At 43.3% G+C, this 15,918-nt stretch overlaps 1 protein-coding gene across 1 annotated transcript in view; it reads right to left on the minus strand.

Moving 5' to 3' along the window:
* Nucleotides 1-15,350, minus strand: part of ACE (angiotensin I converting enzyme) — a gene marked incomplete at its 5' end in the record, with an annotated part of 45,314 nt that extends 29,964 nt beyond the window's left edge. The window contains 2 exons of the mRNA XM_083377248.1: nucleotides 5,436-5,603; nucleotides 15,135-15,350. Of these exons, the coding sequence (XP_083233374.1) occupies nucleotides 5,436-5,603; nucleotides 15,135-15,350 (384 nt within the window). The remainder of the gene's footprint in view (nucleotides 1-5,435; nucleotides 5,604-15,134) is intronic.
* Nucleotides 15,351-15,918: the final 568 nt, after the last annotated feature.

Consider the following 15,918-nt stretch of genomic DNA (forward strand, 5'->3'; position numbering starts at 1 on the left):
TTTTAAATATGTAATTAAAAAGTCACACAATTTTATTTATTTATTTATTTATTTATTTATATTTATATACCGCCCTATTCCCTGAGGACTCAGGGCGGTTTACAGGGAATTAAAAATCCAAAATACAAAAATTAAGAACAAATTAAAAAGTATTAAATTAAACCTGTAGTCAGTTAAAAAGAACCCCAAATTAAAAATTCCTCCTCAGTCTGGGCCCGAGAGCTGAAAGAGCCAGGTCTTCAGGCCCCGGCGGAATGATCGGAGGTCGGGGGCAGTCCTCAGCTCCACCGGCAGCTGGTTCCAGAGGGCAGGCGCTCCCACTGAGAAGGCCCTATCCCTGGGTGTCACCCGCCGGCAATCTCTCACCGGCGGAACCCTGAGCAGACCCTCTCTGTGGGAGCGCACTGGGCGAAGGGCGTTTGATGCCGGCAGCAGGTGTTCCCTCAAATATCCCGGACCCAGGCCATGTAGGGCTTTATAGGTGATAACCAGCACCTTGAATTTCACCCGGAGGGCAACCGGAAGCCAATGCAGCTCGCGGAGTAGAGGTGTTACATGGGAGTATCGGGAAACCCCCATTACAACTCGCGCAGCCGCATTCTGCACCAGTTGAAGCCTCCGAGTGGTCTTCAAGGGCAGCCCCATGTAGAGAGCGTTACAGTAGTCCAAACGGGAGGTCACAAGCGCATGAGTGACTGTGCGTAGGGCGTCTCGGTCCAGATAGGGACGCAACTGGCGCACCAGGCGAACCTGTGCAAAAGCCCCCCTGGTCACGGCTCCTATGTGATCTTCAAAATTGAGCCGTGAATCCAGGAGGACGCCCAAGTTGCGAGCCCTATCAACGGGGGGTAACACCTCACCCCCCATCATTAGAGGTGGAATAACATGGTTAACCCGAGACGCCGATATGCACAGCCACTCAGTCTTGGCAGGATTGAGACGAAGCCTGTTTCTCCCCATCCAGACCTGAACCGCCTCCAGGCACCGGGACATCACGGAGAGGGCATCACTGGGTTGGTTCGGGGTGGAAAGAAAAAGTTGGGTATCATCAGCATACTGGTGATACCCCACCCCAAAACCACGAATGATCTCGCCCAGCGGCTTCATGTAGATGTTGAACAGGAGAGGTGAGAGAACCGACCCCTGAGGAACTCCACAAATGAGAGACCTCGGGGCGGATCTCTGCCCTCCTGTCAACACCGACTGCGAGCGGCCCCGGAGGTAGGAGGAGAACCACCGTAGAACGGTGCCTCCCACTCCCAACCCCCTGAGACGCCGCAGCAGGATACCATGGTCGATGGTATCAAAAGCCGCTGAGAGATCTAATAGGACCAGGACAGAGGAGCAACCCCTGTCCCTAGCCCTCCAGAGATCATTCACCAGTGCGACCAATGCCGTCTCCGTGCTGTGTCCGGGCCTGAAGCCCGATTGGTACGGGTCCAGATAATCAGTTTCCTCCAGGAACAGAGGGAGCTGATGCGCCACCACACTCTCAACAACCTTCGCCAAAAAGCGAAGGTTGGAGACTGGACGATAGTTGTTTAAAACAGCCGGGTCCAAAGCAGGCTTCTTGAGGAGGGGTCTCACCACCGCCTCCTTCAGGGCGGCAGGGAAGACACCCTCCTTCAAAGAAGCAGTTATTACTGCATGGAACCAGCCTCGTGTTCCCTCCCGAGCCGCATAAGCTAGCCAGGAGGGGCACGGATCCAACAAACAGGTGGTGGAGCTCAGTCTCCCCATGATCCTGTCCACATCATCAGGGGAAACAGGGTCGAACTCAGTCCAGATAACATGCTCAAGACCGCCTGATTCCTCCACATCAGACTCTGCCCAGTCAGAGTCCAGGCCGGTCCGGATCCGAGCGATTTTGTCCGCCAGATGATGACTAAACTCCTCGGCTCGTCCCTGCAAGGGATCCTCTCTCACCTCCTGGTTAAGGAGGGAGCGAGTCACCCTAAACAGGGCGGCCGGGCGATTATCTGCGGATGCGACAAGGGCGGCAAAGTAGTTAGACTTCGCCGTCCTTATCGCCGCAAGATAAGACCTTATATAGGTTCTTAACTGCAATCGGTCGGATTCGGATCGGCTGGATCTCCAACCGCTCTCTAGACCTCGTCTCCGACGCTTCATCTCCCGGAGCTCCACAGAGAACCATGGGGCCCAACGGGATCTGCGCCGAGTCAGAGGTCGCATGGGTACAACGCAGTCGAGTGCCCTGGTGGCAGCCGTTTCCCAGGCCTCCACCAGAGCATCGACTGAGCTGTGGGTAAGGGTGATAGGTATCGGCCCAAGCGCCCTCTGGAACCGGTCCGGGTCCATTAGGCGCCTGGGGCGGAACCACCTGGTCGGTTCCGCCGCCCAGCGGCGGGGGATGGCATGACGGAAAACCAGCCTCAGGAGGTAATGATCTGACCATGACAGAGGGGAGATGGATGGAGAACCCCCTCCCAGATCATCCAACCACTGTCCAGACAGGAACACCAGGTCGAGAGTATGATCCCCCTCGTGAGTAGGGCCCTCAATAACCTGGGTCAGGCCCATGGCTGTCATGGAAGCCATGAACTCCCGAGCTAACTCCGACGACCCCCCCAGTGATGGCAGGTTGAAGTCACCCAGGACTATAAGCCTGGGGAACTCCACCGCCAACCCTGAGAGGGTGTCGAGCAGCTCAGGCAGGGCTGTTGCCACACAGCTGGGCGCCAGGTATGTGAGCAACAAGCCCAACTGAACCCGAGGACCACATCTCAAGAGGAGGGATTCACTCCCGGCCATCTGGACAATGGTGGCCTCACGAGGACACAAGGTCTCCCGAATAACCACTGCCACCCCCCCACCCCTGCCCTGAGTCCGTGGCTGGTGCAGCACCCGGAAACCTGGTGGGCATAACTCGGTGAGAGGCACCCCTCCCTCTGAACCCAACCAAGTTTCCGTGATGCACGCTAGATCCGCACATTCCTCCTCGATCAGATCCCGGATGAGGGGAGCTTTGTTAACTACGGATCTAGCGTTAAAATAGACCAACCTGAGCTCAGGGGCCTGATCACCCTCATCCCCGGGTAAGAGGGTGCTAACCGGAGGGTCGGAGCGTGCCACCACTCGGAGATAGCGGGGGCGCGATCCCAGATGTTGATATGGCCCTCCGCGCAAACACCTGCTGCCATTCCCTATCGCCGTGGGGATTTGAAGCCCTACCCCCACATTCCCAGAACCAGCAGCCACCTCCCCAGACCCCGTCCCGTCAGGACCTCTAACAGGACCAGACTGAGTGCCGGTTAAAGATTCCCTCCCTACCCCCCCCACCCTCCCCCTCCCTAACTTCTTAAAATAACCGGCTAAAAATTTTATCAGGGGCCTCTTAGCATGTCTTAACTCGAGGCCCCTATCTAAGCCCAGCCAGAAACAAGCTTCCAGCATTAGTTTTATGGGAGATATATTCATTCTTATATAATAAAAATGCTAAACAGCTACCACTGTGTACTGTTTTGACATATTGATTAAGGCATCAGGCTAGAAGCTGGGAGACAGTGAGTTCTAGTCCTGCCTTAGCTGGATGGGTTACTTTAGGCTAGTCACTCTCTCAGCCCTAGGAAGAAGGCAATGGCAAGACAATTCTGAAATCTTGCCAGGAAAACTGCAGAAACTTGTCCAATATGCCAAGAGTCAAGATGGAGTTGAAGACACAAAATATATATTACCGGTATCTAGGATTTTCTGGGAAGATACCTAGCTAGACGGAAAATGTCTTTCAAAGACAGAAGAATTTCTGATAAAACTAGGCTTTAAAGATCTCAAAAACAAGCAGTCTGCAGAAGAGAAATGTTCTGGATTATTTAACAATTGATTCACTCTGGTAATCTGATTATTGAAAGAACTAAAGAATAATTAAAGGAAGATTTTAAAGCTTGAAATGAATGTGAAGGGGGAGCTGGAACAGGGAAGTAAAATAATATAAAATGCCCGGCAGCAAGACTTTTGATAGGCCAATATTGGAAGAAAGAGGAACTGCCGACCATAGAAGAGTGGACTTCAAAGGTTTCCGACCTGGCAGAGATGGCGAAGATTTCGGCCTATTTGAAAGATTATTCGCAAGAACGTTACATTATGGAATGGAGAAAATGGATTGAGTTTATCCAGAATAAGTATAGGGTTAAGAAGTTTTATGTAGCATTCGAATAAGTCTTCTTTCGTTTTCTTTTTTCTTTTTCTATTTCAGTTTTTTATATATATTCAATATTGCTAAGGTTTGTTTTATCCTATATAAGTTAGAGAGTGATGGATTTTAGAATTTATAGTTGTTAGTATATGGTTGTTTATGATTGCTTTTTTTTTATATATATACCTTGTATTTAGCTCTGGGAAGTCGGGGGGGGAGGGGGGGAGGGGGGGAGGGAGGGGGGGGAGGAGGGAGGGGGGAGGGGGAGAGGTGGGGGGGAGGGGGGAGGGGGAAGGGGGGCTTTTTAAAGGAAAACTGTATTTTAAAACTTTTCAATAAAAAAATAATAATAATATAAAATGCCTTTTTTCATAGAAATCAGTAGGTTGGAATATATGCACAAAGACTTGCACTGAAAGAATCTGAAAAAGTGAAGATGCATACCAGCTTGGCCATTACAATGAAGTGGTCAAGTAGACTGATCACCAAAAAATAGGTTACAATGAGGGCAGCATTGTTGCTGGTGAAGGCAAATATCTAGAAGATTACTGGAGAAAATTATTATGAAGGGAAGCTAATTTCTGGGTGAGCCCTGGTTTGAAAGAGAGGAGGAGAAGGGAGGCAATAAAAACAATTAAATGTCAGAGGGAAGTGATTGCACATGCTGCAGAGAACACTAAGGGGCTCTGAGGGGGGGAGGGCGAAGGGCAATTTAGTTGATCATTTGGTCTTCCAGATGTATACTTCTTTTGTAAGCTTTGTCTTTCAGTTAAACAGAAATATAGTGAGTATTATATTATTTAGATAGATGGAGCTGTCCTTCAATGCAAAATCAGAATTCCTATATTGACATTATTTGGTTTGTTTATATGTATGCAGTTTTAAATCAATCTTGATTCCTGGCAACTTTGTGAACACTGCATGTCACTGGGAGTGCCTGCAACATGGAGCATAAGCCAGAAAAGCAAGTGCAGCTTCCTTCTTGTATATGTACTCTGGGGTCAGAAATAAAAGAATGGGTCAGACTTGTTTGGCTAATTACTCTTCAAGTATATGTGAACAGGTCCCTCATAGCCAACCAATACAGCCAAGACAGTATGTTATTATGAATATTACCTATGTGCTTTCAGAATCCTTCATTTAATTCACCCTCTCAACTTTCCCTCCCTCCTTTATTCTTTGGAATTGATAACTTATCTTAGATTATCCAAGGATCATTTCTCCTTTAGCCTTAGAATCTTTTTTTTCCATTCCTACCTCTTTCTAGAATACTGATTCTTACCTCTTCCCGTTTCTGCAGTGGTAAATTAGAAGGACCCAAGGTCTGAATGGAGCTGATTATTTTCTTGAGTTGTGGATCAGTAAAGTTCTGCCAGATTTTGCCATAATTTTCCTTAGCTTTTTCCCCCCAAACTTCTGTGAATTCTTGCTCTTTCAAAGAAGCTGCTATCTGTAACAGGAGTGGAAGACAAAGACATTTGGTGCATATGTTAAACTTTGGTTTTTTTCTCCATAGTACTTGCTTGGAGAAGTTGCTGAATCACCTTCAGGATTGTGAAAGAGTAAGATGCATGTTGCTGAATACCTTAAATATACTTTAGTGTTTGGAACCTTTAGGCCACGATTGCATCCTGCAGAGGCCATGCCCACCCCAGCTCTGGCAATGCGAAAAAAGTCACGATATATCACGACACATCAAGTGACACGGCGAGTATGACACCCGTGCTCTAGGCTAAGGATTTGTGAAAATTTGGTAGCAAATACTGTAGAGCATTTAGCTCTTTAGAGCCATAGGCATGACAAGGCAAAAAATGAACCACAACTTGGAATGGGCTTGATTAAAAGACATTAAGGGACTGATTATTTTGGAACTTATTAAAGTTTTATTTATAGATGATTCATTTTTATTTCTAACTTTCCTATCAATACGTGACAAGATCACATTACCTTATTTTAATTAGCAACCAGAATACTGAATGCTGGTGTTAAATTAATCTACCAATTAAAACCAATGGCTTGTATCTGTAGTTAGCATAAAATTGGATATATTCCCTTGAAACAGTTTAAATTCCCCATTGACGTGAACTGTCCACAATGCCTGAGCCAAACCACAGAGCAAAGTGAGACATGTCCTGGATTAAAGCCATGAACTGAAAAAATGTGAGATGAGGCCAAAGTTCAGGCCAAAGTGTTCTCTAATGCAACACTCTCTGTCAAACCATTGAAAAAGAAGGATAACTGGGTTTCTGATTGGGAGCCCAGAAGGATCTCCACCTGGAAATTTTGAATGGTCACAACTTATGTAACTGGCTCACCCAATGTATAATGTCCACGTGATTAAATAATGATATGCAAAGATGGCAAAGGCAATTGGAGCAGAGCAAATAGTCCAAGGTGACTTATTAGAGTGAACCAAGCCACATTTTTGTAGTAGAAGACAGCCCCTCAAGGCTAATAGCTAATCTGATGGAACAGAGAGGACCTTTTGCAACACACACATATAGTCTTATATCACATAGACATTTTATGAAATATAAATGTCAATTTTCAGTATAACTAGATTAAACACATTTTACATAGTCTCAATTAAGTAATCAGTCTTTTTGCAGCATATAAATTAATCCTAAAGTAACAGATAATTTTCTTCTTTTTTTAACTTTCCCAACCTATTCTTCCACCTAGCTGGATTTGAATATGTTGGGACACAATTCTCTTAAAAAAATACTACATGGATTGCATTTCTCATTCATTTTATTTATTGAAAGCTACAAACTATAGTAATCCACTGCTTTTCTACTTCTGCTAATCTACTATGAAGTGAATCTAGCCAAATCACTGTCCAAATATGCAAAGAACCTGAAGAGTAACTATCAAGTAGAAACTCCATTAAATTCACATCAATTGCATCCTGTTAGTAATTACATCATGACATAATAATAACTAATAGTTTAGCCCAGTGATTGGGAAATTGTGAAAACATTCTGAAAAAGGCAATTACAAACTGTTTTTCCAGAAGTGCCCATGAATTTGTTGAATTTAGTCAATTGTATTATTAAAGTTGGTAAGTTGTAAATGTTTGGGTTTTCAGTGATCTCAGCCAGTGTGGACACTGGGAAAGGATTCTGAAAATTGCAGCTGTTATATACTGGGTTCGTTGCTTGATTGACAAGATGAGGTGAATGAGTTCAGCAAAAATCATTCCTTATTTACTTACAGGAACTGAACTGGGAACAGGGCTGCGAATGCAGCTATTTATACCCTGGCCTCTAGGTGGTGGCCAATAGGTTTAAAGCAACCTATTGCCACCCTAGAAGCAGCCAATGGCGGCACTGGAGATGGGTGATACTCTTTAGTAAGACAAAACCCAATACAATAAACCCCTCCCCCCTAGAATGTACACATATTTTAATAACAAAAGGAATGATTATAGCAATTATAAGTTTTACAGAGATACAAAAGTAATATGCAAGGTACACATTCTTCCTTATTTGCTAATACAGAGGCTCTCCTGGCTTTGCACAGCCTTTGAAGGACGGCTGTGAGCCTCCTTTCCAGCACCTCAGTGGACTCACCGGTGATGAGCACATCATGGAAATAGGGGCAAACCCCCGGAATGCCCTTGAGCATTCGCTCCATAATGCCTTGAAAAATGTCAGAGGCTATGCTGACCCCAAATTGCAGGCGTTTTACTTTAAATACCCCCCGGTGGGTTACAATTGTCTGTGCCACGGCTGTGGCTTCATCTACAGGAAGCTGTTGGTAGGCCTGAGCCAAATCTAATTTTGCAAAAATTGTACCACCTTGCAAGGATGCCAGGATGTGGCTTACTACTGGTACTGGGTACACATGCTGTTTGAGTGCATGATTAATTGTGCATTTGTAATCAGCACAGATTCTGACCTCCCCATTGGCTTTGTACTTCATATTTATACTGCTCCTGCATCAGCTCTGCTGCTACCGTCACTCAAGATGTCAATCAGATCCGGCAGGAGTGGGTTCAGCGTCTTGTTCTGCTAAAGCAGAAGAGTCCTTCGTCCAGAGCATTTCCAGGCTTCGGGGGGGGCTCTCACCCTTCATGCCCCAGAACAAATGTTCTGGGGCTCTAGGGGAGCTCTACCCCTACCTGGAAGCTCCCCCTCCCCTCTTTGCCCGAGGAGAAGGGTTTTCGAGTGGCGGAACAGCTGATTGTTGGCTATTCCGCTGCTTCAACAAGATCGAAGGGCCAGTGGTCGAATCCTACTGTCCTCGCCGCTGAAGTGCCACCCGGAAGTCCGGGGCTCATCATCTTCTTATCCTGCTCCTCCATATGCCCAGGGACCGGTCCTCTGGGCACATGGTTGCTAGCGTGGCTGTGCTAGGCCGACCATAGGGGGGTGGAATTGCTTTTCACACCAGGCGCATTTGGCCTCTCCTCTAGTGACTCTCAGCTCTGTTGGAGAAGCAGGATCCCACCTTCATCGCCAGTGTTATATACTGGGTTCATTGCTTGATTGACAAGATGAGGCAAGTGAGTTCAGCAAGAATAATTCTTTATTTGCTTACAGGAACTGAACTGGGAACAGGGCTGTGAATGCAGCTATTTATACCCTGGCCTCTAGGTGGTGGCCAATAGGTTTAATACAACCTATTGCTGCCCTAGAAGCAGCCAATGGTGGCGCTGGAGACAGGTTGTCTGAGGAGCTGGGAGCCGTTAGCCAGCTTCCCTGCTTAAACAACCTTCCAGCAATTAACCCCACATGATTCTCTTTAGTAAGACAAAACCCAATACATTACAGCAACCTTAGCCATCTAGACAGCATTAGATTATTCATCCCTGCTCTGGTCCATCCATAGCAGATGTACAAGAATTAACTTAGCATAGCAATTGCAGCTTTAGAGAATGCTCCAAGTGAGCAGCTTTTCTGGTGAAGTCTAAAATTACACTAATATTCTTGCTTTTCTAGTGTGAATCCCTAGGTAAAGTTCCTTAGTATCCATTAGGGGAATCATCATTGCACTCAGCCTGGCACTCAGGCAAATCAGTCACTAACAGATATATAGACATGAAAAGCTTCTATATGCCATTCAAAAGAGACAAAAAGCCAAAAAGGAAACAAAAGACCAAAACATCTCCTCACCAGCTATCAAACCCAGATGAGCAGAGATTAATACCAAAAATATTAGATCAGTGGTAGGATTCAAATATGTAAATAACTGGTTTTCTGTGTGGATGCCGCTTCCAGAAGTCCATTCTGGACCTGGGCAACAAAAAATTAGCTACCAGTTCTGACGAAGTGGTACAAACCAGCTGAATCCCTCCAGTGTATTAGATCAGCAATCAAGAATCAAATAATACCTCAATCAAGCAACTACCAACTCAGACAAACAAGCTAAGAGCAAGCAGCAGCTTAATCAAGGAAGACCATCCACCAAGACCATCCAGACCAAGACTGGCTGGTCCTTTCTACAATAATGATGTTACCTAGTTTGGTAATGAAATGTCTGCATGAAAATAACCAAGCTCAGAGAGTACCAAGGACCACACAGTTCAACCCTGAGCTACAAATATTCTCTTCCATCAGTATCTCAGGTTTCTTGCCATTGGGTATGGTCTTAATGCTTCAGACAAATCAGACATGAGAAAGCTATCTGAGAGGGGAGGGTACCAATGCAGATTGCCGATCATTATTCCTAGGTTTAGTATCAGGAATTGGATTCTATTTTTCAGCTGATAGAGCAGTGGCCCTGGATCTAATTCCTTCTACCTTCTCTAATTAACTCATTGGTTTCATTACTGGATTTCCCCTTCAGTTTCATCCGTTCTGCCAGAAACCCATGAAAAGGTAATACATTTCCAAATATTTTGTTCTCATTTGCAGGGTTGTTGGCACATGTTAAATCAAATTCCTCTACATAGATATTGAGTCTGAGGTGTACCTCTCTCATGAATCCACAGAAATAAGCAATTATCTTTCACCCAGCTCTTCTCAGTTGCCCTTTTTTGGCTTTCTCTAATGCTACCTTGCATGAAGCATATCTCAGAATTAAGTCCCAAAACCTCCAGTCTGTTGAAGAAAATATTTTCAATGAAAATGAAATTAGGAATGCAAAAATGTTGCATTTAACTAGGAAAAAAGTCAGTGAACCACTGACTGATTTCTTCTACGAAGCTACTTCTATACACTTTACATTTGACATTTGAATTAAAGCTCTAGTTCTGTATAGTTTATACCTATTTTAAGATTAAATGTATATAGTATATGCTAAATAATTTAACCATATTTGAAACCTTTAAGGAGGGACAGGAAAAAAAGATCAGACCAGAAGAATTGCAAAGTTATTCTCAAATTAATTGCTCCTAGTTCTTAAATCTTTTTGGAAATACAGGACAGAGTGAAGCTGTTTATGCATAAATAATATGCAAAGTATCCTCCAGAGTATTCCAATTTTTTTTAAAAAAACAGAAATGAAATAGATGACAATCTGTAAGTCAAATTCTGTCAATAGCTATTAGAATCCTAGTTTATCTGAGCAAACTGTAAACAAAGCTGAATTTGCTAGGGTTAGGCAATGACAAACCATTATTAGTTGAAAATTGGAGCATTGTTTTTACCGTTTTCTTGCATCTATGTCATAGGAGGAAAATAGTAGAGGAAGTACAAGTATGTGCACTTATTTCTACCAAGCATAATAGGTAAAACTACATTTATTGGCCCCAGTTAAAGGTGCATTCAATTCTTGGCTTCTATGCCAAGAAAAGCTAAATTGTACAAAACTTATCTGCTTATATTGGCTTGCTGATTTTGCCTTATATAGTTTTTTGGAAAAACACCAAAAGTGCTGTCATATTGATGGCTATAAAAGCTAGGTGTCTGTATTTTATTATATATCAAGTATACCACAAATGTTTTTTTTAACTCTTTGTGTTGAATTACCGTATTTATCGGCATATAACACGCACCGGCGTATAACACGCACCTCATTTTAAAAAGGAAATTTCAGGAAAAAACCTTAAATTATATCGGCGTATAACACGCACACATCATTTGCCCCCTATTTTCAGGAAGAAAAAGTGTGTGTTATACGCCAATAAATACAGTAAGTCCCAACCAAAAAAAAAAAGATCAGAGGTGGAAAGGAAGTATATTCTGGAGTTAAGTGGAACTGTTCAGGTTGTCAGTTCCATTTAACTTAGGTAGGCTGAGGGGAACTTTAATCTGAATGCTTACCCTAATCCATTTTACACCCAACATATTTCAGTCTTGTTTTAGCATTCTCTTTCATTACAGTTTATTAGATTGTGCTCTTTTGATTCTATATGTATGACAAAAAGCAGAGGTGGGTAAGCGAAACAGGACACAGGAAATAGGAAACAGCAACTGTGCTTCTCTTTCCTTGATGGCCGAAGTGTCACTTTTCAACGCATACTCAAGTAGGAAAAATTATAGTGATAAATATTACTTGGTATTATGACATACTGTATGGTGAAAGAAGTAACACGGAATAGGGAATAAGCAAATCAAAGAATCAAGAAATTGCTTCCAGAATTATTCAGCTGTTCCATCTCTTTCAGCTTAGACAACTGGTTTGTATTTTAGATAACAGCATTTTAAGCAGATGAAATCTTACATACAATCACATGCAAAATAAGTATTGTTTTGTTCATCTAGGAGACGATGTACTTTTATTGTCTTTATTGCTTCTTATTATTGCTAAAACACCACATTTCTGAACACCAGATCAGAAAGGCATTCTGGCTAGGCAGCCCACCAGCCCTAATTGTAATTTGGAAATATTTGGATAGTCTAAAGGTTGAAATACAGCAAGCTTCAGTTTTTAAATCTTTTTAAAAAATTTCTCTATGATTTTGTTACCAAGATCTTTGCTATGGATTAATATTTTTGATTACTAATATATGTCTCTCATTTAAAATACATTGCAGCCACAATTAATCATTATTAGGCTTACCTGATTAGGTAAACATGTTATTTAAAATTCTTCCCAGAAATAAATACATTAATTTGGATCATACATTTAAGGTGTTTGTCCTCTGGGGAGATCATAGGAAACACAGGCTGAAGTTCACATACTTGAAGAAAATAAAATTTCTAGCCATTTTAAAGGAAAAATGTCCCTAAATTTAAAGCTCTTGTCTTAGAAACATTGCTGATTGTCTTTCATCATGTTCTGGCATGATGAAAGTTGTTTTTCTAGTTGTTCATTTGAAAAAGGGTTAAAAGAAAGCTACTTGTTACTCTTTTATATATTTAGAGTCAGTCAAATTGAAACATCATAAAAACTATCATTTTTAAATAAATACTTGAGAAGCAGAAGCTCCAGCATTTAAATCCAATCCTCAGTGGTACAAAACTCACCAAGGGTCCCTGTAGTACCCAACAGCTACACAAGTCAACCCTTCCATTAGTTACGGTAAAAGATAAAGGAATCCTCACAGGTTTTACTCTATTAGTTGTAGCTGAATTTTAGGGGGCAGTGCTCATCTCCTTTTCTTTAAACTATTGAACCAGTACTGTCCGAAGACGTTTCCATGGTCATGTGTCCAACATGACATCATGCTACAGTCCCTAGCATACTATGGAATATGGAGCACTGTTACCTTCCCACTGATGTGATATCTATTTACCTACTTGCATTTACGTGCTTTCAAACTGCTAGGCTGGCAAGAGCTGAAGCAAATGATGGGAGTTCAGTCCATCACACAGTGGTAGGACTCAAACTGCCTAAGTGTAGACCTTTGGCAGCATCTTTTAAACCACTGAGCCACTATGCCTCCCATTCATTAGTTAACCCTAGTGATAATCCAACTGTATTTCTACCAAAACATCAACTGAAAAGTGCTACCGGTAATCAGTCCTTGACTACCTGACTTTTTTTAATTTCCTGCAAGATTACGTCCTTTGCTCATGTACAAATTTTACAGAGTAATGTCTGAAAATGGGACATGAGAGAGAGTAAAACCCTAAATTACTTGTCTAATTGCAATATCACCCTATAGAACAGTGGCCCCCAACCTTTTAGGCACCAGGGGCCGTGGAGAAAGTTTTGTCTGAGTATTGGAGGGGGCATGGTTTCGTGTGCTCCCTGCATCCCGCAGATGGGGCTTCACTTGCTTGCATGGGTCAGTTGCTGGCATGGACCAGGAATTGGGGATCCTGCTATAGAAAACCCAATCCACATTTTATTTTATTTTATTTGTAAGTCTTTCAACTTTGCTACTAAAATATATCTTCTATAGTGAATTTTTAAATCATACTTTGTGAAACTCAAGTTAGAAGCAGTCACTTGCTTCTCATAAATATAACTGGACTAATGTCTCCTTTACTTCACATCAAAAGAGCAATCTGTAAAGATTGCATACAAAGATAATTCCTTGTGACTCCTGGACTATATCCTAGATGCCCAGAATTAATTCCCACCAATCATAGAACAGTCTATTGCTCTGCTTAATATTTAATCTCATCTGTTGACATCCATCATTCAACACCAGGTTATGGAATTGTGAGAAATGAAGACAGACAGGGAGGATATTCTCTAGATACATTTACCTATTTTGGAAGAATGAGATCTGTAAATAAATAAAAAAATCCATTAGCACACAACAAAGCACACAGGATAGAGGGCATAATTTCTCTCTACTGCCATAGCTTCCTTCTGCCTATCGCTTCTTAAATCTGTCTAAATTGGCCCATGAGGATATATAGAAAACATCTTTTTTTGTCAATCCTAAATGTCTTGCCATCTAATTTCATTAGATAACCTCAGTTTCTATGAGATATTGTGTTCTTGGTGCTTTCTGAAACTTGCTTTTTCTCTTGCAAACTTTCCATTGCCAAGATAGGTAATATTCAGTCCAAGAAGTCCAAGTGTATAAGAAGAATGGATATGCTAAGGCCTTTTGTTCCTCTCCTTGACCTTTGGCTGAATCACTTTTTTAAAATGATTTTTTTTTGTAGATGAAGCTTATCTCACGAGGGAGTAAGAGGATAAGACAATTTGTAACCACTTTCCCCATTCCAGAGTTCATTCTTTCTCTGGCAATCTTGTCAGATTTTTCTAAACTAAAAAGATCCCAATATATGTATGCCTGTTTATACAGGAGAGTTGCTCTATTCCTCTGTTTTGATTCTCCTATTTGTAGATGTTTTATTGTTTAATTTTACAGTTTAGAAACTATCTAACCTGTGGCTATGAAAACACTGCAGACAGCAGTGAGTTCTGGAAATTTTTGTTCCTGTCAGCTAGCTGATTTACTGGTTTTTATAATCCAGACTCCTTCAGATGCTTTATTCTGCTATTGAAAGAAGGAAGGGAGAAAAAATGCATCAAAGCCTCCTTAGAAGCAGCTGGATGTTATTTGGGCAGAGATATTAATGGCTGAAGGTGAGCTAACTCATGTAAGTTCAGCGATAAGGTGATTCTGAATTTCTCATAAAATTGCTAAACTTAAGATCGCTTATATTTTGCTGTTTTATCTGGTATGTTTTTCTATGTTTTATTGTTTTACTAATTTTAAAATAGTTTTTTTTTATTACTTTGCTACTTGCTCTGAGAAACCTTCGCAGAAAATGAGTGGAGTTAAGTCACCTTAAGCAAACTGCTTTCTTAGTTTAAAAATGGAAGACTAACATGCTTAGAGGCCAGAAAGGACTCTTCATTACACAACCACTATGGCACTAATAGGTAAAGCGCTAAGGATTTGGAGGAACCAAATGCAGGTGTAGAAATGGACATTTAGCGTCACCACCAAATCCAAGGGTCTACGGAGGAGAGAGATCTCTCTCGTATGACCTTTCACTTTTTTGAATGACAAAGCGACAGGTAAGAAAATGGACTGAGAATATCAGAACAAAAGTCGTATTGGAGAGGCGTCTCCCTCCCCCTTGTCGCCCCCGATCCAGCCCGGTCCTGTCCTGCCGTTCGTGCGACAACAGGAGCTCGCTGAGAGGCAGCGTGAGGTCAGGAGCGACCTCTGCTTGCTTACCTGCTTCTGAGCGTTGTGGCTGGTCAGGTTGGTGTTGTAATTCCAGCTGGCGGACATGCTTTCGAAGAACACAATTTCCCCGGTGGTGTTATAATCGTTTGCGAACAAGCGGGCCCCTTCCTCGGTCATGTTGTAATTAGGAGGCATCAGGGAGGCATCCAAGGCGAGTGCCACCCCAACGGAGATGGAAAGGAAAAAACCCGCCACCGGAGGCATCTTGGCAAGGAGGCGCAGAACTGTCCCTGCGAGCAGCAGATTATAAACGCCGCTCACCCTTCAGACCCTGCCCACGGCGCCTCCCCGCGCTCAGCTTGAGGGAGATAAACTGGAAGGCTGCCTCGGCTTTCGGGTGCCCTGCCCGCCTTTCAGCAGCGACTCTGAAGCTATAACCGTCATGCCAGCGGCTGCGGCTGTGGCAAGTCACCCGCTGAAAGGACAGCCCCTCGCCTTGCCCAGGTCCCCTCAGTGGGAGGGCGGGTGAAGAAAAAAACAACATCTCGCACTTTCAGGGGAAAAAAATGAAAATCAAGAACTGTGGTCAGGCGGGAAGCAGCAGAAGCGAAATGGGCAGTTGGGAGGACTTCAGGGAAGAACAAAAGACTGCAAAGTGAACCTATTGCTGTGAGGAATGTGTCTCAGCCAGCAAATGCAGGATGCCCCCTATTCCTCCAAAATTCCCTGACCCCTCACCTTCACCTGTGAATACACTGCCTTGCCTTCAACCCCCCCCCCCCCTGGACAGCCTCCTGGGTCATGTGGTGGCTCATACGGTTGAAATAAGTAG

The sequence above is a fragment of the Vipera ursinii genome (genome assembly GCF_947247035.1).
Source record: "Vipera ursinii genome assembly, chromosome: Z".
Lineage (NCBI taxonomy): Eukaryota > Metazoa > Chordata > Lepidosauria > Squamata > Viperidae > Vipera > Vipera ursinii.